This window comes from Acipenser ruthenus, chromosome 15 (assembly GCF_902713425.1).
Source record: "Acipenser ruthenus chromosome 15, fAciRut3.2 maternal haplotype, whole genome shotgun sequence".
Taxonomy (NCBI): domain Eukaryota; kingdom Metazoa; phylum Chordata; class Actinopteri; order Acipenseriformes; family Acipenseridae; genus Acipenser; species Acipenser ruthenus.
Genome location: NC_081203.1, coordinates 30,108,113 through 30,129,960, shown reverse-complemented (window position 1 = coordinate 30,129,960; position 21,848 = coordinate 30,108,113). Strand labels below are relative to the sequence as shown.

Sequence of the window (21,848 nt, the reverse complement as noted above, 5' to 3'; positions counted from 1 at the left end):
GAGACAGATTCTTTCTTTGTACCTCATGGATCAGAAGTAAATTACCAATCTATTGTATTACTGACATAATTCAAAAGATCATGCATTATTGTACAGCACATCAGCACAGTATATTTACTGAAGCAAGTGTGCATATAGGGTGGCTTGCCACGGTTGAGAATTCATTACGACTATATTTTGTTGTATGTTTTCTTCTTGTTTGTGGGTTTATTTGTATATCGAGATACATGTAAATAAATGTGTGAATTATCTGCAACATTGATCAATATGACATTCTTTAAATGTTTTAATGATAAATACTAATATAAGTTCAAATAAGATTAGGGCAGATTTAAACGAAAAGAAAAACTACAGCAATGTTAAATAACTATATTACAACAGCAGCCTCGCCAAATAAACACCTTGTTATTTATTGTATTTATTTAACTGGTTTTGAATGGTTTAATGTACTGTACTCTATTTTTACTATTGCAAATGAAATACACATCAGTCTCAGTTTATTCAGGGGGAAGTGATTTGGAGAAGAAAGCATGAACAACAATTGCCTGCTCTTTTTCACCCAAACTACACTGAAAGTTAACTGCGTATTTTTGCTGAATCTTCCAGAACTTCCCTGCAACTCCTAGCTATTCTTGAGGTTGACTGACTTTGAGGGAGATTGAGGAAAGTTAAGAGCAAGAAGTTTCAGTACTACGCTGCAGGGAAATGAGTTTGATCTACTTACCGAAGGTTGTAAGCTTTCAACTGCTCATGCCAGTACAATGCTTTTCAGCTGGGGAATAAGTCCCTGCATCGGATCACAGCCTGCAGTGAAATAGTGATTAATGCAGGGACTCAAGATTAGATTTCTTTGTTTTGTTCTCGGGTTTGTTTTTTTTTTGTGTTTTTTTTTTTTTTTTTTTACAGGTAATACCACTAAATGAGTTAGTGTGGTTAATGTGACAAAAAACAAAAAAAAAATGTTAATTCTTACAACAAATATAATATAACATGTATATCAGAATACATACTTGACTGAAGATACATAATATAAATATTATTCATCTTCCATTAATATTTTTCATAAAAGTGTTATTAAATAGTTCCCATGTCAGCGCTATAACTTAAGCATGCGAATTAGTAACGCCCTGAAACAGTTGTATTTGAAAAGTCGAGGTATACTATACCGTGCAAAATACCCATAATAAGAACTTTTGAAAATTGTTTAGAGAATGTGGCAGCTACTCATATATTATAATTAGAAAGTTTGCATTACAGTTTAGTGTTAACCAACCTTAATTTATAGTATGCATTAATTAAAAATGAAGGTCGAACAAAATGCACAGTTCCCATTTCTTTAATGTGAGGGAGTACCCTTAAACAACATGCCTGCCTCGACTTCATTTCAACATCACGTGATATATAACACATGACAGAATCATATGACTTGCTCACAGCCGCAGAATGAATATGGCTGTTAAACAGAATATTTCTGCGTTTAAGTTTCATGGGATCGTTAGTATTTTCGTTATATTTTGCTCCTATGTGTTTGCCTGCAGGGCCCAGAGCTATATTTTGGATGATGAAAAAGGATTAGGAAGAGAATTTGATGGAATTGGAGGTTTAAGCGGAGGAGGTGTAAGTACATTGAGATGAGTGCTGCCTTTTCCTGTTTGTTTGAATACCAGAAATGTGGAGTTAAAATTGTGTAACTAATGAAACAATTTAATGATAATATTACAGTGTGCAGTAACGGCGTTCATGTCAAAATCCTGTTTACATTATTTAAACCTTATACTTTTCTCTGTTAACAGTTTGTCAGTGTTTTTTTTTTTTTTTTGCATTATTATTACCCAACTACATGTTTCATCTAAACAGTACTCTAATATGAATATTAATATCTGATTTGCACGCTATTACACCTGTATATGTGTTGTGTTTTTATTTTTAGGCTACATCACGCCTGCTTGTGAACTATCCAGAGCCTTACCGTAGCCAAGTGTTGGATTACTTGTTTAAGGTATTAATGTTAATATTGTTAGTTGTAGTTACTTTAGTTATTTTCTTGATGTTTCTTTTAGGTAATACCGTTCCTGTTGTTAATAGATTTCTGTGCAGTGTCTTTCACCTCTAAGCATAACCGTCGCAGTTTTAGTTGCACGTTACTGTGTGAAATTATGCCGTTTGTTTTATGAGTGACCATTTTCTAATTTTAATAAACCATCCTTATTCTTCTAGCCAAACTTTGGAGCCTCTTTACATATTCTGAAAGTTGAAATTGGAGGCGATGCACAGACAACAGGTATGAATGTCACTAAAGCTGTGTTCCCTATGCATAGTATTGTAGGAGTTGTTCCTACAACCTGACCTACAGCATTGTTAAAAGAAAAGCGCACAGTTGTGCCAAAAAATGCATACAGTTTGGATTTGCACGGCTAACTCCTGTACTACCTTTTTATGTATTTGTAGATGGAACTGAACCTTCTCACATGCACTATGAAGATGATGAAAACTACTTTAGAGGTTATGAATGGTGGCTGATGAGGGAAGCAAAGAAAAGAAACCCCAACATTACACTAATAGGTATCTACTGTATTCCACTTAAATTAGGGAAATTATAGTTGTCGGACTGGTGTTATATGATGCAAACCTTTTATAAGATGGAACATGACCATGATAACTGGGTGTTTTTCAGTATGGAACATAGAACACTGAGAAGGGGAACATTTCAGTGTGGAAAATGTTTGGCACTTGGGGGAAATACAGTAGTGTTCACTGAGTCTAGCTACAGTATAGGGAATAAGCATGGGTTTATGTTCTGATGTTGCCTTTTTAGGGTTACCATGGGCCTTTCCTGGATGGATTGGACGTGGCAAAAATTGGCCCTATGATTACCCAGATATTACTGTATATTATGTTGTCTCTTGGATTATTGGTGCCAAGCAGTACCATGATTTGGATATTGACTATGTTGGGGTAAGTGTTTTATTTTTTATTTAATGTAATCTGCAAGAATTCAATATATATTTCAATTAGATATTCACAATTGTAGACAATGCACCTTCCTCAAGTAGTAGTCTAGCCTTTGGTATACCTTGTCCTTTTTGTCTGTTAAGACATTTTGACTCTCCATTCTCCCTGCCTTTATGGCTTGAAGACAGCTCCAGCAGGAAACCTGGGGCCTGTTTCCCAAAAGTAACTTTAACCTAACCAGCTTCGTCAAACTGTCCAAAGTGCAATGTTTGCAAACTGCAGTGTTTCCCGAACAGCGTCGTAACTCCAGTCGCTCTTAAACGCCTACTTGAGTTCACGAGTGAGCTGGGGTGAGCTTGATGTGTTCATGGAGGTTGCAATGCACTGTGGGAGCGTAAAGACAGAACTTAGCAAGGGCTGCTGTTCAGATGATAGTTACTTTGACTTGTCGGCAACACCGCAGACGCCATCTAAGCGTAAATCCTGCCATTTCTTGTGAACCTCGTTGCCTCACGGAGGACCAGTGTTTGAACCTTTTACTTTCATTGCACTTTTGTTGCAATTGATTTGTTACATTATTTTTTAGTTTACAGAATAATATATCCTTGTTTATTTCTACTTCATTAAGTAATATTTCTACCTCATTTTGGGTCAATATATTTAGTTTTTTCAATTATTTTGCCTGCATTTTCAACCAGCGGTGCATTTTTCATTTGATTGACAAGAAAACTGTTTAATAAATTTCCAATATTGTAGTTTGTTCTATTACAGTATATTCTTGTATTTTATATTCTCTGCTTGTTTATGGAAAATCAACCAAAAGGAACACTGCCCTTTTCCACAAAGCAGGACAAAGGCTTCAGCTACATTTTCTGAAGAAGGGAAATATAACATTTGGAAGATTCAGCTGCAGTAATTGACTGACATGTATATACCATAGAGTAAATGTTCCTGGCAATGTAGTAAACTGTTGTTTTACAACTTTTTGGTGTGTAGATATGGAATGAAAGGAACTTTGACAGCAAGTACATTAAGGTATGTCATGGAGGGCATTTGCCTTTTTTATTTAGTACAGTAAGAGTAAATGTAAGGTTACAAGTATAAAAGTACCAATTATACTTTTTACATGGTTCTCGTTAAATGCAAAAAAAGATTAATTTACAATCAGCCACCACCATCTAATCCTGAAGACAATAGTGATAGACATGTCTTGGTGTATAACACATTATTTTTCAAATTTTAATTGAATTACATAAAATACGTATAATTACAACCCTTGTCCGTATTTTTTTCCATAGTATAGTCCTCAATCTGTTTCTTCCCTGTCTTGCATAACATTTTATACCATAGCATTTCATTTTCTCAATTAGTGTGAATTGTTATTTTGATATCAAAAGCACACATCTTAGTTGTTTAAGTGTGGGGTTTACTCTGCCTTTCTGTGTATTGTCTATTGCTAAGGTGCTTCGTCAAACTTTGGATAGAGTTGGCTTAACCAGTGTTCGCATCATCGCAGCAGATGGAGACTGGGGAATTTCCAAAGCTATGACAGTTGATCCATATCTCAGTAATGCTGTTCAGGTCATTGGGTAAGTATGAAGTGTAGGGATTTCTAGACCTGGGCGCTGGAGCCAAGGGGACCATGGCCCCCTCACTTTGACAAAAGAAACATGTGCACAGTGGTAAAAAGGCAGTTGTAAGCACACCGTGTTTATTTGCCGTTATACTCTGCATCCTACATAAAAGTGAGGCGCTAATTATATCGTATCTACCTTTCTTTCCCGATTGTCTAAATGCTACTGCTGAGTGCAGCTTTTCGGGCCTTCAGTGGCTGAAAACATACCTGCGATTATCCACGACTAAGGCTCTATTTATTTATTTTTCTTCACTGATTTCACAATTTCTGTGAAATGTACCCGTTGTTGCCCAGCCCGGACCTGGGCCCCCCACTTTTAGAAATGCTCCGGCTCAGTTGTTTCTAGAAGTATTGTTACTCAAGCACTGTAAATTACAAGTCAGCTTCCTCATTTGTCAAAAGCATTCTATGTCTTGCCCTGGCATTTTCCAAAACCACAGGGCTTTGTAGTTTGTGTGCTTCATGATGGCTAACTGCAGTACATAAAACACCTCTAGCCTTATATTGGAATTTAGATGTTTAAAGAAATTTAATAAGACTTTTATACTTGGACCCCAAATTTTTATAAATGGATTGACTGTTGGTGGCTGATTTAAATATTCTTTTTTGCATTTAGAAAATTGTTCTAACACCTCCCAAGCATTTTAGTCATACACAAAAATATCATTTAGGGATGGATATCCCTGTGTTTTAATGTGTAGAGCATGTATTTATCTCCATAAAGATTGGTCAATCGAAGTGTGTTTAGATATAAATGCATTAGAATTGTTTGCTTACAAGTCAGTTATATGGTACATTTTCACAGGACATTTATGTCTGTATGTTGCTGTATGTTTTATATGATTTCACAGTTTTAATTTAACAATGCAACTGCCCATTTGATTTGCAATACAATTGTTTCAGAATTATAAAATAGCTAGTTTGAATTATTTAATTTGAAGCTGTTCCTATGTCATTTTCTTGCTTTTTCTGTCCTCTTTCTTTTCTGCTGTCGCTGACAAGCTCCTTCGATACACGCTGGATAAGCATGGTTTGGAACGGGTAAAAATCATAGCCAGTGATAATCTGTGGGAGCCGATTTCTCTATTCATGATGCTTGATACCGAACTTCGTGATGTGGTCGATGTTATAGGGTATGATATATCTTCACAAGATACAGAAAAGGGCTTTATAAAAAGTATAAACTCAGGTCAGATTAGAAATGCATTTAAGATCTTATAAATATTTTGTAGACTTTGTGTAAATATTTATTTCAGAAAAGTATTCAAAACAATCAAAGCTCTATATGTATTGTAGCATCATAATCTCAATCAAGTTCTAATTAAATATAACTTAAAATAAAATGGTCTCCAAACAATCAGGTCATTCCATGAAAATTCAATTTTTGTTAAATTGTATAATTCATAAATATCAGACTGCTGTGAAGTTCAAGATGTTTTGATAATCAAACTTTTCTGCATTAGGATCCATGCATTGTTCTAGTTTGAGAATAATCGTCCTCATTCTACTTTTGGTCAACCAGCAACCCAAAAAAAGAAATCATGCCAAACCTAAATACTATCTTATTACAATGAAAATAGCAAAGCATTGCAAAGCAACACTTTCTTTCTGTTGGTGTTTTAGGGCACATTATCCAGGTACCTACAGTGTTGCAGATGCTGTGAAAACTGGGAAGAAGCTCTGGTCCTCAGAAGATTACAGCACTTTTAATGATGATATTGGAGGAGGGTGCTGGGCTCGAATCCTCAATCAGAACTATGTCAATGGACTTATGACCTCGTGAGTTTTTGTTTTATGATTCATTGCAGTGACATATGAATATGACAAAGGCAAACATTGGCTGAAGATTTTATTTATTACATTTTTTTTTGTCAAAACATCAAAAAAGCACTTCTTAGGCATGTACTAACCATTTACAAATGTTCAGTTGATTAAATTATACAATTAACCAGGCACAAGTTGAAAGTGGTATAAATTCTTTATGGAGTAAATATTTTAGCAATAGTTTATAGGGTACATTTCAAGACTCGGAATGTACATTTTATAACGGGCCATTCTAAATCTATTTGTTTGTGATTTAGCACCATATCTTGGAATCTGGTTGCTAGTTATTATGAAGACCTTCCATTTGGGAAAGATGGGTTGATGACTGCACAGGAACCATGGAGTGGAAACTATTTGGTGGAATCTCCTATTTGGATAACGGGTATTCACTGGGATGATTAGGGAGGCTAATGTCTGAAGTTCGAAATAGATCAGATGTGATTTTATCAATGATAACCAAACGTTAGATAATTTTAGAACCCCTCTAAAAAGTAAATTTAAAAAATGACACTGTGTGTCTGTTTGTCTTCCCACGCTTACTGATTGCTTTACATTGCCCACTCAGAACCACATTACAGGTGGTGTCTCTTTTATCTTGTGTGCAAATCATTGTCTGATTTGACATAACCCTTATGTAATGCTATCAGGGATACTTTGTTTTTGTTCACAAAAACTCCTGTTTATACTTGATTACGTTTTTTTACAGTTTGTGTTTTTGATAAGAACTATGTTATAAATGTGCCCTTGTGACCTGTTAATTTACGGAAGTTAATATTTATATGTGGCCTTTCTTTAGCAGACTTATCAAAGAATTAAATTATTTTGTACAAATTGTGTATAATTTCAGAAGAACCAGGCTTGGTTAACTATTTGTTAGCAATGCTTATATTTTTTTGGCCTGCCATAGCTTTTGGATATTCATTTTACTGTGAATAATTACTTAAATGTAGAGTAATGTAATTCATAATGTTTTCTAGCCCACACTACCCAGTTTACCCAGCCTGGATGGTCCTACCTGCAGACTGTTGGACATTTTAAACATGGTGGAAGTTATGTAGCACTGACTGACGGATTGGGAAATCTCACTATTGTCATAGAAACCATGGTATTTGATTTATTTTAATAGACAATTTATTATATTATGTTTCTTTTAAAGAAAATACTAGAGGTGAAAGGGTTCCCCCCCCCTGTACAAAGTGATATTTCTTTTGTCCTTCTCGGTATTGATAGGTTTTTCTCTTTTTTGGTACATAATTATGTTATTGTACATTTTTTCAAAAATGTATTAAAGCTGAAAGGGCTTTGAGGAAAGGTTTAAAAATAACACTTTGCTTTATTTGTTTTTGCAGACTCATGACCACTCGGTTTGTATAAGACCTCCTCTCCCTGGCTTCAATGTTTCTGCCCAGAATGCAACGTTCTCCCTAAAGGGATCATTTGTAAGTACTACAATGGAATACATGGTATTCCAAGGAGTTTGTGTGGATAGACCAGTGTATTCTATTCTTTAAGGTTAAAGTATTTTAATAACTGTGTAGCATTTGTATCTCTATGCCTGTTTATCACATTCTTTTCCTGGAAAAACACTTAGATAAAATCTCAGTACCGGTATAACAACCATTCAGTAAAACGTTACTAATATGTCTTCCAAACTAGAAATATTGACAACTTTTTTTTTTATAACTAAATACTATATTTTACTTTGCCTTTTAGAGTACACTCACAGTTCTTCAAGTATGGTACTCCAGATTTGATTTTAAAACAAGAAAGCCTACTTACTTCAAGCAACTCAGTCCAATCAAGGTAAACGAATGGGGAATTTATTTCAGACCGAAACAAACAAATAGCCTCATGATGCCAAAAGGTCTTGGTGGTAGCTGCAGGTTGAGATTTTTAATTTCTGTTTTCCATGAAGGTTTGCTGGGCACAGGTTCACTTAATAGCGATCGACAGTTACTATAGGAATGCACAGGTTTAAAGAGAAGACATTTATTGGTCGTGGTGGAAAGGTACTTTTCCAAAGAAAGAGAGCCTGCAAATCACTGGTCATGATGAAGTACTTGCAGTTTATGTGTTTGACTGTGGATGTGAGGGAGTTGTCACTTCACAGTAGATCATGCCATTGTGGAAGCATTAAGCACCTACAAAAAGGAATGAACGGTAACAATCACTTACCTATGACTGTAAACAGATTGCTGTGGGGATCTTCACATTCTCTGCAGAAAGAGAAAACGGTACTTACACAATTTTAATGTAACATTATGGTTTTACAGCTGTCTGATGGATCATTTACCTTGAACCTGAATGTAGATGAGGTGTATACGTTAACCACGATTACAACTGGGAAGAAGGGAAGTTACCCTAAGCCCCCAGACTCGAAACCTTTTCCTAAAAAGTACCTGGATGATTTCAACGTTCGTAAGTAAAAGCATAAGTTTCAGTCTTCATTAGCTAACCCGTGCTGATTTATCAAAGGCAGGTGTTTGACCAGTTTACCCCCATTGCATATGAAAGCCTTGAACTGAAATATTTTTTGTGCAACAAAAAGGACACTATACAGTACAAGCTCCTGGGTTTATGTTTTCTTCTTTCCTTGACAGGTAACCCTTCCTTCACGGAGGCGCCATACTTTGCTGATCAGACAGGAGTGTTTGAATATTTTATCAATATGTCTGACCCTGGGGATCATGTGTTCACCTTGCGTCAGGTTGTCACCCAAAGACCAGTTACCTGGGTTGCAGATGCAGACCAGACTATAAGTGTTATTGGAGACCACAGCTGGTATGAATAATAGCATCTTGATATTCAGCAAAAAATGTTTAGGCTCATTCTAGTAAAGTTAGTTTTAGTAATTGAAAGTAGTTTTGATTAATTAAATGAAGTTTGGTGGTCACATAACTTTGTGCTATTGTTAGTCAAGCTAACTAGAAAAGTTTAATCTTAAAACTGTGTTATTAGTCAAATAAAATAAAATAGTTTAACTCCTCAATTGAATATAGTTTACAGAAATAAATGTTTTATAATTACATTTTACCTTTGGACTGTAACAAAATACCTAAATTAAATTGCTGACAATTCTGGTGTATTTTAGGCAAAACATGACTGTGAGCTGTGATATCTACATTGAGACAGCCAACAAAGGGGGAGTATTTGTAGCTGGAAGAGTGACTAAAGGAGGAGGTGAAGTTCGAAATACAAAAGGGATTTTTTTCTGGGTTTTTGCGGACGGTACCTACAAAGTTACCAATGATCTCCGTAAGTACTTAGTGTAAATCTTTATGTTTGAGTATCTTGATTGTTTTACTTCGTTGTTTTGTAGACTGTATGTTGAAATATTTCTGATTGACCAAGCATAATCTTGTAAGCAACAAGCAGGACATGTACTCCTATTTGTAATTTTGTAGGTGGAGAAATCGTATTAACTGAAGGCCTGTCAGGCACAAGAGCAGGTGTTTGGCACACATTAACTCTGCGCATTGAGGTTAGTATATCATTGTCTTCCTTCAGGTTGAGACTCCAGTGGCATCTAAGCTTATGTTAGTAGAGTTACTTAATAACATTTTTTTTTACTTGTTTTCCTTTTTTACATGTTAAGGAAGATAGAACTGAACTTTTTATAAACACAAAGTAAAATATATGTCTTGGTAATTGGTATCTACCCAAATTCATCCAAACCCAGACTCCTGCCTTTATTGATTGATTGATTTATCAAACCTGTAATTTCTCCCTACAGGGTACTTTTGCTTCAGGAATGCTGAATGGCTACCCACTATGGATGAATGTAATGCTTCTGGGACCAAGCAACGGATGGGCTGCTATTGGTACACGTGCCTTTGAACCTGCACAATATGACAACTTTTACGTAGAAGCAAACTAATTGTTGTCTTTGTTAAACCATATGAAAATAGCATTTCCAGTTTTGATTAACACCATCAGTGCATGTCATATCAAGGCGTCAAAACATTGCAAGTGATTTAAACTGTAGGCTTAGATACTATGTTTTCTGTCTCAAACGGTCAGACCCGAGCAGTATTTAAGGTACCAAGTTACCGCAATAAAATGTTGGCTACTATTAATCAATAGAAAAATTAAGTTGCTTTACCAATCAATGTTTTGCACTAGGTTCTTAAAACAACTGATGGATTTTTTTTTCTTAAGCTGTTGTGTAGAGCATTTGGTTTAAATGATAGATAAACTACTGTAGTGATAGAGAAATAAAATAATTTATTTTTTTAAACCGTCGCACCATTCCATCAAATAAAGATCATCAAAATGTTCAACAGAAAATACAGAAATTGTAAACATATAACTTGCTGTACTGTATTATGATTGTATGTAGGTGTGCTCCCCAGGTAGCCACTACATGTTCATTAGTTTCAGGTTTTCTAAAGTACATTTGAAACAGGTTGTATGTATGCTTTTAGAAATTAGCAGTGTGTTAAATTAAGATGGCTGTTCAATGGTTTCAGAGTGTTATTACTGCTCTGCTGTCCTATACATTCACTCAATAATAGGTTTAACTTCACATCAAAGGGGAAAATGTAATAATAATGAAAATACTGGTATATAATATTTGTACACAACTTAACTGTAGTTGTAGTGTAGCTCTTCAAGCCTTTCAATGGAAAAAAATGTTTTTGACACTTCAAGGTACACTGATTTGGCTACTATGCATTCTGTAATTTAATAATGCAGCTTAAAACTGTGGTTAATAAATTCATTTTGTAATATATTTGCGTATATGCAATGGTTTTGATACATGTTGTCCTTAATACAGTTTAAGAATATGCACTGAATTTCATGATTTACAAATAATAAATGTAGTTCTACTAATGTGAACCCTGCAAGAATTACTATTGCAAAATGTTTACTTTAAATTGTGTTTATCTCTTCTAAAGCTCATTCAATAAAAAAATGTCAACCTGTGTGTGTTTAACATAATGTGCACTTCCTCATTATTCTAGTGATTGAAAAATTAAAGATCATAAAGCAATGTTTAAATTGGATGGAGCATAGTCCTTAATATTGAATCATGTGTTGGTCATGTTTGTGATTATTGGCCAAACATGTACAGCTATGGTCGAAAGTGTTGCATCCACTAGAATTTTAGGATAGAGACATATATATATATATATATATATATATATATATATATATATATACTAACATAATTTAAAAAATTAATTTAGCATCATGTAATTGAAGAAACTACACAATGATATTGTGAAAGTCTACCGGAAGCCATAATAGTAGTAAGGCATTTCATGTTAGATTTAGAAATGTCACATTTTTCAATTTGTCAGTTTTTTGTTTTGATTTGACGAAACGATATAGCATATATGAGTGGTGCATTAAAGTCGCCCTCACCAGCTCCTGCCTGCTCAATTAATGTGAAGATTACTGCATAGTTCACAAGCTGTCTGAAGTAGTGCCTGTATCCAGTCACGGCCCCTTCCTAGCAACGGGAAAGCAGCGTATGTTTTGTTAGCAACGGCAGTCCTCGAGAGTGGTTTGCTATGGCAGACGAAGAAAAAGAAGTTTTGCGCAGTAAAAGGGTTTTTATTAACCATATCGATTTGTACACATCCAGAAACATTGGAAAGGTAAGAATTAAGTTATGCTTAATCAATTGCGAGTCGATTATAAAAAGACACAGCGTTGTTTCAGCAAGGTGTACTTGTTTTGTATCTAGCTGTTGAAGGAAAAAACTAAATTACAACTGTACCGTTTTATACAGCCACGGTTTATATTTACGGAAGTTAACTTTTGTTTTAGTTTTAGTTTTTCTAGACTATGATTTGGGAATAAACCCATTATTTTTGCTAGTTTTTTTTAAATGCATTTCCTTTGTATGCCCCAGTATCTGTCAAATTGTGTTGTTGGAGCATCACTAGAAGAAGCCGGTGGTGAGGAAGAGAATGAAGAAGAAGATAATACATCTCAAGACACAAAAAGCATTCAACCTAAGGGGATAACCTTCCAGATTGTCGGGACCCTATCCAAACCAGAAGAGAAGAAAACTGCTTTTGCCTTAGAAGAATACTCGGTACGCCTAATACAACAGGTTGCAAATAACGTTTTAGGCATGAACCTCAATTTAAGCACCAAGTCATTCCTTCATCAAGTTAAGATACAATTTAAAGAAAAAGAGACACAAACAGATCTGTTGATGACAGCTTTTGGTGTTTACTTGTAGATATCAAAACGAGAAGAGCTCCTGGATCGTCTTATGGAGTGTGATGTTATCATTTACAACATTACCGAGGATTTTCAGCAGATTGATGAAGCTTGTTGGGCAATCTCAGGTTTGAATTTATTTACATTGTACAGTTGACTTAGAAATATCATGGATCCATTGGAGTGCTTTAAATTAATAAATTAATTAAGATTTCTGAACAAAATATTGATTATCTGATATGTGAACTGAAACTTGTTTTGATTTTGTGCTGTCTGCTTGTGTATCATTCATAATGCATATTTGATCATTAAATAAGAAAGACAGAAAAACTGGTCAAAGATTCCATTGTCTATCTAACCTCATATTACTCTTTTTTGTTTGTTTGTTTTTTATAATCCTAATTTTAGCACTACATTCAGAACTGGAACATTTCAACAGTCCAAAGATGTTCATTTTAATATCAACTGTAATGACATGGAGTCTTAGCAAACCCATTGACCCCGTAAGTAATAATATCGTTTTACTGTCTGACCTTACTATCTTACAAGCTGAAACATAAGCATCACAGAAAAACAAACAAACGAACAAACATGGAAACATTGTAATGCATTGTTTATTTTTGATATTTTTAGTTATGACATTTTTTTTTTTTTTTTTAGGATGATCCTGAAATCCCCTTTACTGAAGATGACTACAGGAGAAGACGACCTCATCCTAACTTTAAAGATCACATTAGTGCTGAGAAACTAGTGATTAAAATGGGAAAAACTGTAAGCAATTTTTAAAACATAATGTATTTAATACTCTACCTACCAACAAAGTGTTTTGAAATAAATCCTTAATACTGTTCCCAGGATCTGAAATCCAATAAAAAAAATATACTGATACTGTACTGTATGGATTTTATCTTTAACTTTCAGAGCAAGAGCAAACTTTCAACCTATGTTCTTGCGGCAGGCCTTCAATATGGAGCAGGTGAACAGATTTTTCACTTCTTTTTCAAGGTAAACAGCTGCTCAAGTTTGATGTATGTAATATATGTTCATGTGTGAAAGTTGCAGTGCAGTGCAAATTATGTAACTGTGTTAATATGTTTTCCGGTTTGAATAGTTGGCTGTTAGTTTCTGTGGAAGCATGTGAGGTTTGAAACTTCTGAACGCTTTGTTGGACTGATCTGAATAATTGTGTAGTTGTGTGGGGGGGTGAAACTGGAAGTTAACATTTTTTACAACAGATTGTCCCCACAAAATCCTAAAAACCAACCTTCTGGCTATTAATAGTTCTGTTTAAAGCATACCTACCTGCTTGCTTGCAGTGCTTGCTTTGAACAGATGATGAGTATGTGTGAGAACACGTTGGTGTGATATGCCATGTTAGGCAAATACTCTGCTAGTTATAGTTATAATTAAACATTTTTTTTGTTTGTTGCTCTCTTTTTTAGACAGCATGGTATGGAGAGGTTCCTGCACTCCCTGTCTTTGGACCAGGAAACAACTTTATTCCTACTATTCATGTTAATGATTTGGCAGGGTTTGTTTTGTTTATTTTCCCTTTTTTTCTATGGAAAAGTGAATTATTATATTATATTATATTATATTATATTGAGTAATAAATCTTAATACAAAATATAGATATATTTGGATCTAGAGACTTATCTGCCAATGAAATGTAAACTAATACTGTGCCTTTATATGTTTCTTTAGAGTGTTACAAAATATAATAGACCACAAGCCAAAAACTCACTACCTGGTTGCTGTCGATGATTCTAAACATACAATTGAAGACATAATTAAGGTGGGTACGCTTGCTTTGTAGGATAAAAAAAAGCTGAAAATATAAATGTGTATACCAGTACTACTTCTGTTCATTATCCAATTGGGAGCAGTCTAATAGTTAAAAAAACAAATTAAACAGTAAATTGTGATGCACTTGTTTTACTGTACCTATTGAATTATATGTCTTTAAATTAATTCTATGAACTGAATCTAGAAAAAAAGGCTTTTTAAGCTATAAAAGCTTTCAGATTGTGGATGGTTTTGTTTCTTCAACAGGCTATTAGTATTTCACTTGGGCCTGGCAAAGTACAACAAGTGCCTAAAGAAGATGCCTTCCTCAGCAAAAACTTAACAGTGCGTATTACACCGTTTTTCAGTTTTTTTTTCTTTTCCCAAAAGTACAAGCAGACAATAAACCTGTAGATAAACTGACACACAATAACATTTTAATTGAAAAAAGAATATTGTTCCATCCTAGTGGACCTGATTAATGATAGATGTTGAAAACCTCCTGTCGTGCATTATTGTTTCATTTTTGTATTTCTATTTAAATAAAATTAGAAGAAAAAAAAAAGAAAAAAAACTAATGAAATGATTACAAATATTTTTCTTTGAAATGTTTTTTGCAGCAAGCTGATGTTGATTCACTTTTGGTGAACATATGCATGGAAGCTGTTTTTGTGAAAGAACATTTCAATATCAACTGGGTGGCAGAGGGTGGGATGATAGGAAATATAGAACATGTCGTTAAGGAATACAAGCAAAGCAGAGGACTTCTGGTAAGTAACACAACAGGACTTGGATCATATTATTGTGATCAGCTACATGGCCTTTCATGTTTTATATTTACCAACAAACATTTAAAACACCAACTAACAGTATATAACATGTAACATGCTGCTGCTGAACATCCAGTAATTGAAATGAAAATAAGTAGATTTTAACCATAATACTCATTGGTGTAGCACATATTTTGCCACGGTCTGTTGCATATTGTGTTTATAATCCACAATTTTTGTTTGGTACATGGAATAGCATTGAGTTACATTAATAAAATAACTTTTCTCCATAGAAAAATATGTGTTTATTACAAGGTTACAATATTAGAAATCTATTTTGTGTTTGTTTTTCACGGTAAAACCACTAGATGTCAGCATAACCTAATGAATAAAATAGGACGTTCCTAACGTGCTTGGAACTTTAACCTTTTTTTATATGCACTTTAAAAACGATATACAGTACTGTGCAAAAGTTTTAGGCAGGTGTGAAAAAATGCTGTAAAGTAAGAATGCTTTCAAAAATAGACATGTTAATAGTTTATATTTATCAATTAACAAAATGCAAAGTGAGTGAACAGAAGAAAAATCTAAATCAAATCCATATTTGGTGTGACCACCCTTTGCCTTCAAAACAGCATCAATTCTTCTAGGTACACTTGCACACAGTTTTTGAAGGAACTCGGCAGGTAGGTTGGCCCAAACATCTTGGAGAACTAACCACAGTTCTTCTGTGGATTTAGGCAGCCTCAGTTGCTTCTCTCTTTTCATGTAATCCCAGACAGACTCGATGATGTTGAGATCAGGGCTCTGTGGGGGCCATACCATCACTTCCAGGACTCCTTGTTCTTCTTTACGCTGAAGATAGTTCTTAATGACTTTCGCTGTATGTTTGGGGTCGTTGTCATGCTTCAGAATAAATTTGGGGCCAATCAGATGCCTCCCTGATGGTATTGCATGATGGATAAGTATCTGCCTGTACTTCTCAGCATTGCGGAGACCATTAATTCTGACCAAATCCCCAACTCCATTTGCAGAAATGCAGCCCCAAACTTGCAAGGAACCTCCACCATGCTTCACTGTTGCCTGCAGACACTCATTCGTGTACCGCTCTCCAGCCCTTCGGTGAACAAACTGCCTTCTGCTACAGCCAAATATTTTGAGACTCATCATTCCAGAGCACCTGCTGCCATTTTTCTGCACCCCAGTTCCTGTGTTTTCATGAATAGTTGAGTCGCTTGGCCTTGTTTCCACGTCGGAGGTATGGCTTTTTGGCCGCAAGTCTTCCATGAAGGCCACTTCTGACCAGACTTCTCCGGACAGTAGATGGGTGTACCAGGGTCCCACTGTTTTCTGCCAATTCTGAGCTGTTGGCACTGCTGGACATCTTCCGATTGCGAAGGGAAGTAAGCATGATGTGTCTTTCATCTGCTGCAGTAAGTTTCCTTGGCTGACCACTGCGTCTACGGTCCTCAACATTGCCCGTTTCTTTGTGCTTCTTCAAAAGAGCTTGGACAGCACATCTGGAAACCCCTGTCTGCCTTGAAATCTCTGCCTGGGAGAGACCTTGCTGATGCAATATAACTACCTTGTGTCTTGTTGCTGTGCTCAGTCTTGCCATGGTGTATGACTTTTGACAGTAAACTGTCTTCAGCAACCTCACCTTGTTAGCTGAGTTTGGCTGTTCCTCACCTAGTTTTATTCCTCCTACACAGCTGTTTCTGTTTCAGTTAATGATTGTGTTTCAACCTACATATTGAATTGATGATCATTAGCACCTGTTTGGTATAATTGTTTAATCATACACCTGACTATATGCCTACAAAATCCCTGACTTTGTGCATGTGTACCTAGAAGAATTGATGCTGTTTTGATGGCAAAGGGTGGTCACACCAAATATGGATTTGATTTAGATTTTTCTTCTGTTCACTCACTTTGCATTTAGTTAATTGATAAATATAATCTATTAACATGTCTATTTTGGAAAGCATTCTTACTTTACAGCATTTTTTCACACCTGCCTAAAACTTTTGCACAGTACTGTATATTATTGGCTTTTCTTGAATGGTTAAACATATATATTTCTTTTTTTAGCCAATACAAATGTGCATTCTGGGACCTCCTGCAGTTGGTAAAAGCACAGTTGCAGAAAAGATCTGTAAACACTTCAAGCTGCACCACATTAAAATCAAAGATGTCATTACTGAGGTTTTAGCCAATCTTGTAAGTTAAGTACACTTTTGTAATATTGTTACCTTTTCTTATATTTATGATACTTTTTGAAGGAGGAATTTGGGTGATGTTTGTGTCTTTTATCAAATGTTACCCCATACACAATGTTTTCCAAATCAGTCAATATGTTTGTTAATATCTCTTTAAAAGAAATGCCCTACAGTAGTTTCCTACAATAACAGACCTCCCCTCTAACATAATGTAAGTATATGTATTAAATATATTTTTTTGTAACTGTTTATTTAGGAGAAACAGACTCGCTTACCAGAAACAAGTGAGGAAGAAGGTGATAATGATGGTGTGGCAGATGCTCAGGAATTACTTGATGTAGTCAAGGAAAACATGGAACAGAATGGAGGTACAACAAGCATTATCAATGAATCTTTTGATGTTTAATCCACAGCTGTGCTATGTCAGTGACATATGTCAGTTTATCTTCCACCAGCAGGTGACATTAGAAAGCAAAAAGGAATCACAAGCATGCATATCAACTGTATTAATATCAATTAATTACAGACGTTAATTTGAAAGTATAATAAAACTCATTTAATCTTCCACCTGGAGTTGTGCCAAGGAAAGTGATGCACTTTGCATGATACTATATATTGTTAAAATTGTATTTGACCTGTTGTAAAGAATATATTATACTGTTTAGAGTTACCTAGTAATTCAGATATGCTTCTTTAAATTTTAGCCTCTTTGAAAGTATGCTCCTTTGGTTTTGTGAGTAACTGTTAGTGTGTATTACTGTGCCATTCTTGATATTACAAACTTTTTACAATTTCATTTGACGGTTGCAGGGATAACTCATTTTGATGTGATGGCTTCCAAATTAATTGCATATTTTGTTTTGCACATACAGAGAAATGACTTTGAATATTGATTAATACATGTTGTTTTGGGTCTTTTAAATCTTTAGGTCGTTTAGATGATCAATATGTCATCCGGTTCATGAGAGAGAAGCTGAAGTCAAAACCGTGTCAGAACCAGGGATATGTTCTTGATGGATTCCCCAAGAGCTATGAACAGGCCAAGGAGCTGTTTTGCAGTAAACCATGACTTTATATACATTAAATGCTATTACTAAAAACCCATACATTTGGAATTAAATGACTGTTAGTAGGACTGTTTGTTTAAGGGTTGCCAAACAGTACCAAAACAATTAAATTAATTGACAGAGCTTCAGTTTATGCCTTCTAAGACAATTTTTAATGGGTCAGGTCTGAAATGCATTAACAAACTGCCACATTAGCCCAGATTAGTGTTTTTATAATATCTTCAGGTTTAATGCAAAAATATTAAATTCCTAAAACTGACTTGGATGTAATTGAAATTTGTATTTATGAACATAATATTTAACAGAATTCTAGTATTCGAAAGTTATAACTGAGAAACAGCAACATTGGCCCAATTCTATTAACGTTCAAAAGCATATTAGGATCATATTTAAAACAAAAAGCATCATGTATATTCTTTAGGCAGTATTTTGTTTGTGTTTAAGGTGAAGATGATGAAGAAGGAAAGGAAACCAGAGGCAAAGCACATAACTTTGATAAAACAATTATTCCAGGTTGGTCTGTCTATGTAAGAAAGTTGTTTTCTTCGTCATTTAACGTTTAAATAGAGACCATCAGCTGTTTTTAAAAACATATTTTAAATTAACAATGTAGTCACTGATGTTCACACATAATGCCATTCATTCATCTGTTAATTTCACTGTGTAAAGAGTGCTCCCTTGAAATATTTAAATTTGATACTTTGTGGTGTTAGTAGTGTTTTGGAAAAATTAAAAAGTTGCTCCACATTTTTTTGTGAAGTGTACTTGAAAAACTACAGTTTACTGCAATAAACAGTCCTAAATACTTTATTATATCCTGATCATTATATAGTATATTCTAAAAAGAAAAACTGCAGTGTATTTACAATATATATATATATATATATATATATATATATATATATATATATATATATATATATATATATATATATTATTAGCAAGACTTTCTTGCATTTACTCATACAGATATGTTTTTAGAAATGAAACTTGGCAATCCTCTTTATTTTTTTTATATTATGGTCTTATTCTGCTAGAGTATGTTTTTGCTCTGGATGCCTCTGATGAGTTCTTAAAGACTCGGGTGATGAATCTGCCCGAGAGTGTTGTAGATGGGACTCATTACGCTCAGGACCAGTTCCTGCGTCGCTTGGCACTCTTCAGAGAATATAACGTGGAAGACGAGACTGTGCTCAACTATTTTGATGAGCTGGAGATTCATCCTGAACACATTGGTAAGAAGGGGGAGGCACGTTATTTTAAGTCAACCTGTTATGATTGTATTATCTTTTTTCCTTGAACAATAATATGTAAATGCACACATCTGACTCAATTTTAAGGATATAAAACAGTACCTATATTTCAGCTAATTCATTGAATATACAATTGAGCTAATGAGTTGGGGGGGGGGGTACAATATTTGTGTTTGTCTGTTACATGAATTATTTTTATTGGGTTTAGATATTTCCATGAATGGGGATTTTGAAGATACATCTGTGACTGAAAAAATAATAAAAGCAGTTGGAAAACCCCGGAACTACGGGCTGTCTCCAGAAGAGCTGGAGGAGCTTGAGTGCAAATTAGCTGATGAACGATTTCAGCGTGAAGAGGCTAAACTGGCTGAGAGAGAGCAAAAAGAAGCAGAAGAGGCAGCTGAAAGGGTTGCACGCTGGGAGGAGTGGGTAAGTGGGTAAAGCCATAAGTAGCATGAGAAAGTAGATCGCCATGACGTACATCCACCTAAAGCACCTATAAAAATGTAAATTATGGACAGTTGCTAACATATTGTTCCCATAGATTCGTATCCTCTTAATTACTTATGCAAAGAAATGTCCTTTTCAAGTTCCATCCCCATTGGATAAGCAGTTCCCTAGACCTTATGTAAAATTCTATATAAAATGTATGCATGTCTTCCAATGGTATGGTGGCATCCACTATATATCCCCATCACCTGAAAAATACATCCCCAGCAGGGGATAATAAAATGAACCTGTGCATCTATAAATCCTCTGTTTGTCACTTAGGACCGGAAGCTAATTTGTATTTAGTTAAATCCAGTATTTTAAACAAAAATGTTGTTTTGCTTTAGAACAAACGTCTAGAAGAAGTGAAAAGACAGGAACATGAGTTACTTGAAGCTCAGTCTGTTCCCTTAAGGAATTACCTGATGAAGAATGTCATGCCAACACTCACCCAGGGGCTGATTGAGTGCTGTAAGGCCAGACCAGCTGATCCAGTGGACTTTGTGGTAAATGCAAATTGATCATTATTGCATTAAAGAATTACAAGGTTGACAAGCTTTCCTTTATAGTTTTGTGATTTTGTTAAAAATAAATACATATCAAAAGGATGGTAATATAATATGAGTTAAAAAAGCAAACAAGAGCAGTACATTAAATATTGTCACTTAAGATATTTAAAGTTTATTTGTAATTGTTTTGATAGGAATGAAAATACACCTTCTATTCCTTAATAATAATAAAAGTAGGTACTGTTTTCAAATTTTGGAGACATTTTACTTATAGTTGGGTCCAGGATATTATAAAATGTTTTAGTCTTATGTTGTGGAATATAATTTACATTACTCTAAAAACTGTATGCATTCTAATTTTCCTTTTTTTTTTTTTTTTTTTAGGCAGAATATTTATTCAAGAACAATCCTCAAGTGGAGTGAACACTTAATTGATCAGTTACTGCAATAGTCAGATAAATTATAAGTAAATACAATGCTGTGACTGATTAATGCGTGTATAATTATACTGGATATGCCTGTGTTTTGTCATTTTAGTTTTAATTTGTATTAAATAATAGTACGTTTTGCTCTAATATTCTATGTACCTCCGCCATCTTGTGTTACATAGTGGTATTGCACCTTAACTACTGCGTTTCATCTGGCTCATATACTGCAGTAAAATGAAGATGGCCAGTGCCAGTAGAATTAAAATTGTTGCTTACAGAAACTGTAAATCATTTGTTGCAATAAAAATGTCTGAAATGGGAAAATGTTGAAAATAGTTTTTTTTTTTTTAAACTAAAGTATTTGTTGCAATAAAAATGTCTGAAATGGGGGAAAGTGTTGTAATATATATTTACATTCAAGAACATATTACCCAGTTCATGCATAGTTTAGTTTTAATAGTAAAATAAAATTTTTAAAAAAGTGATGCAAAAGATGATCGATCATTGTAGCAAAGGAAACATCTATCCACCACTACTGCAATGGAAAATACAACATTGAACATACATTAACAGCAAATCAACTTTTTCATATAAAAATACAAATACTAAAGTACAAAAAAAAAAAAAAAAAGTTGTTACAAAATGTTACCACCACCATCCACAAACCAGACAGCATTCATGATTTCACGAGTCTGCTTAAAGATGTGTAATGGTGTGCAGTCTCGGATTTAAAAGCAGC

The 21,848-nt window shown here is 34.6% G+C and overlaps 2 protein-coding genes across 3 annotated transcripts; both read left to right on the top strand.

Annotated features, from left to right (window-relative positions):
• The first annotated feature begins 1,404 nt into the window (after window positions 1-1,404).
• On the top strand, window positions 1,405-11,353 carry galcb (galactosylceramidase b). 2 transcript variants are annotated; one of them, XM_034036241.3, is made up of 17 exons: window positions 1,405-1,617; window positions 1,931-1,999; window positions 2,218-2,281; window positions 2,449-2,562; window positions 2,816-2,955; window positions 3,949-3,987; window positions 4,414-4,541; window positions 6,212-6,367; window positions 6,670-6,794; window positions 7,390-7,517; window positions 7,762-7,851; window positions 8,126-8,215; window positions 8,686-8,830; window positions 9,013-9,193; window positions 9,504-9,667; window positions 9,817-9,893; window positions 10,146-11,353. In XM_034036241.3, exons 1-17 carry the CDS (start codon window positions 1,444-1,446, stop codon window positions 10,287-10,289), a joined length of 2,028 nt encoding a protein of 675 aa, XP_033892132.3. In that variant the 5' UTR covers window positions 1,405-1,443; the 3' UTR covers window positions 10,290-11,353. The 2 variants fall into 2 exon arrangements, with proteins under 2 accessions (XP_033892132.3, XP_033892131.3); XM_034036240.3 differs by lacking the exon at window positions 4,414-4,541 and adding an exon at window positions 5,591-5,721 and having other exon boundaries at window positions 1,406-1,617.
• A 528-nt stretch (window positions 11,354-11,881) lies between these two features.
• LOC117422216 (adenylate kinase 7-like) lies at window positions 11,882-21,433 on the top strand. Its single transcript, XM_034036949.3, has 18 exons — window positions 11,882-12,015; window positions 12,273-12,458; window positions 12,609-12,717; window positions 12,998-13,092; window positions 13,250-13,360; window positions 13,511-13,594; window positions 14,032-14,120; window positions 14,294-14,384; window positions 14,642-14,719; window positions 14,995-15,144; window positions 17,236-17,364; window positions 17,620-17,731; window positions 18,293-18,421; window positions 18,875-18,943; window positions 19,468-19,665; window positions 19,892-20,112; window positions 20,520-20,678; window positions 21,066-21,433. Exons 1-18 carry the CDS (start codon window positions 11,929-11,931, stop codon window positions 21,102-21,104), a joined length of 2,136 nt encoding a protein of 711 aa, XP_033892840.3. The 5' UTR covers window positions 11,882-11,928; the 3' UTR covers window positions 21,105-21,433.
• The last annotated feature ends 415 nt before the right edge of the window (window positions 21,434-21,848 follow it).

What these genes read in the sequence shown, in the direction of transcription:
- galcb (XM_034036240.3), top strand. Translation starts at nt 1,444, where the DNA reads ATGAATATGGCTGTTAAACAGAATATTTCTGCGTTTAAGTTTCATGGG. An exon ending in TGTTGGATTACTTGTTTAAG is followed by an intron (nt 2,000 to 2,217) that starts GTATTAATGTTA and finishes TTATTCTTCTAG; the next exon opens with CCAAACTTTGGAGCCTCTTT. An exon ending in ATCTCCTATTTGGATAACGG is followed by an intron (nt 6,795 to 7,389) that starts GTATTCACTGGG and finishes AATGTTTTCTAG; the next exon opens with CCCACACTACCCAGTTTACC.
- LOC117422216 (XM_034036949.3), top strand. Translation starts at nt 11,929, where the DNA reads ATGGCAGACGAAGAAAAAGAAGTTTTGCGCAGTAAAAGGGTTTTTATT. An exon ending in CATCCAGAAACATTGGAAAG is followed by an intron (nt 12,016 to 12,272) that starts GTAAGAATTAAG and finishes TGTATGCCCCAG; the next exon opens with TATCTGTCAAATTGTGTTGT. An exon ending in TTGCCTTAGAAGAATACTCG is followed by an intron (nt 12,459 to 12,608) that starts GTACGCCTAATA and finishes GTTTACTTGTAG; the next exon opens with ATATCAAAACGAGAAGAGCT.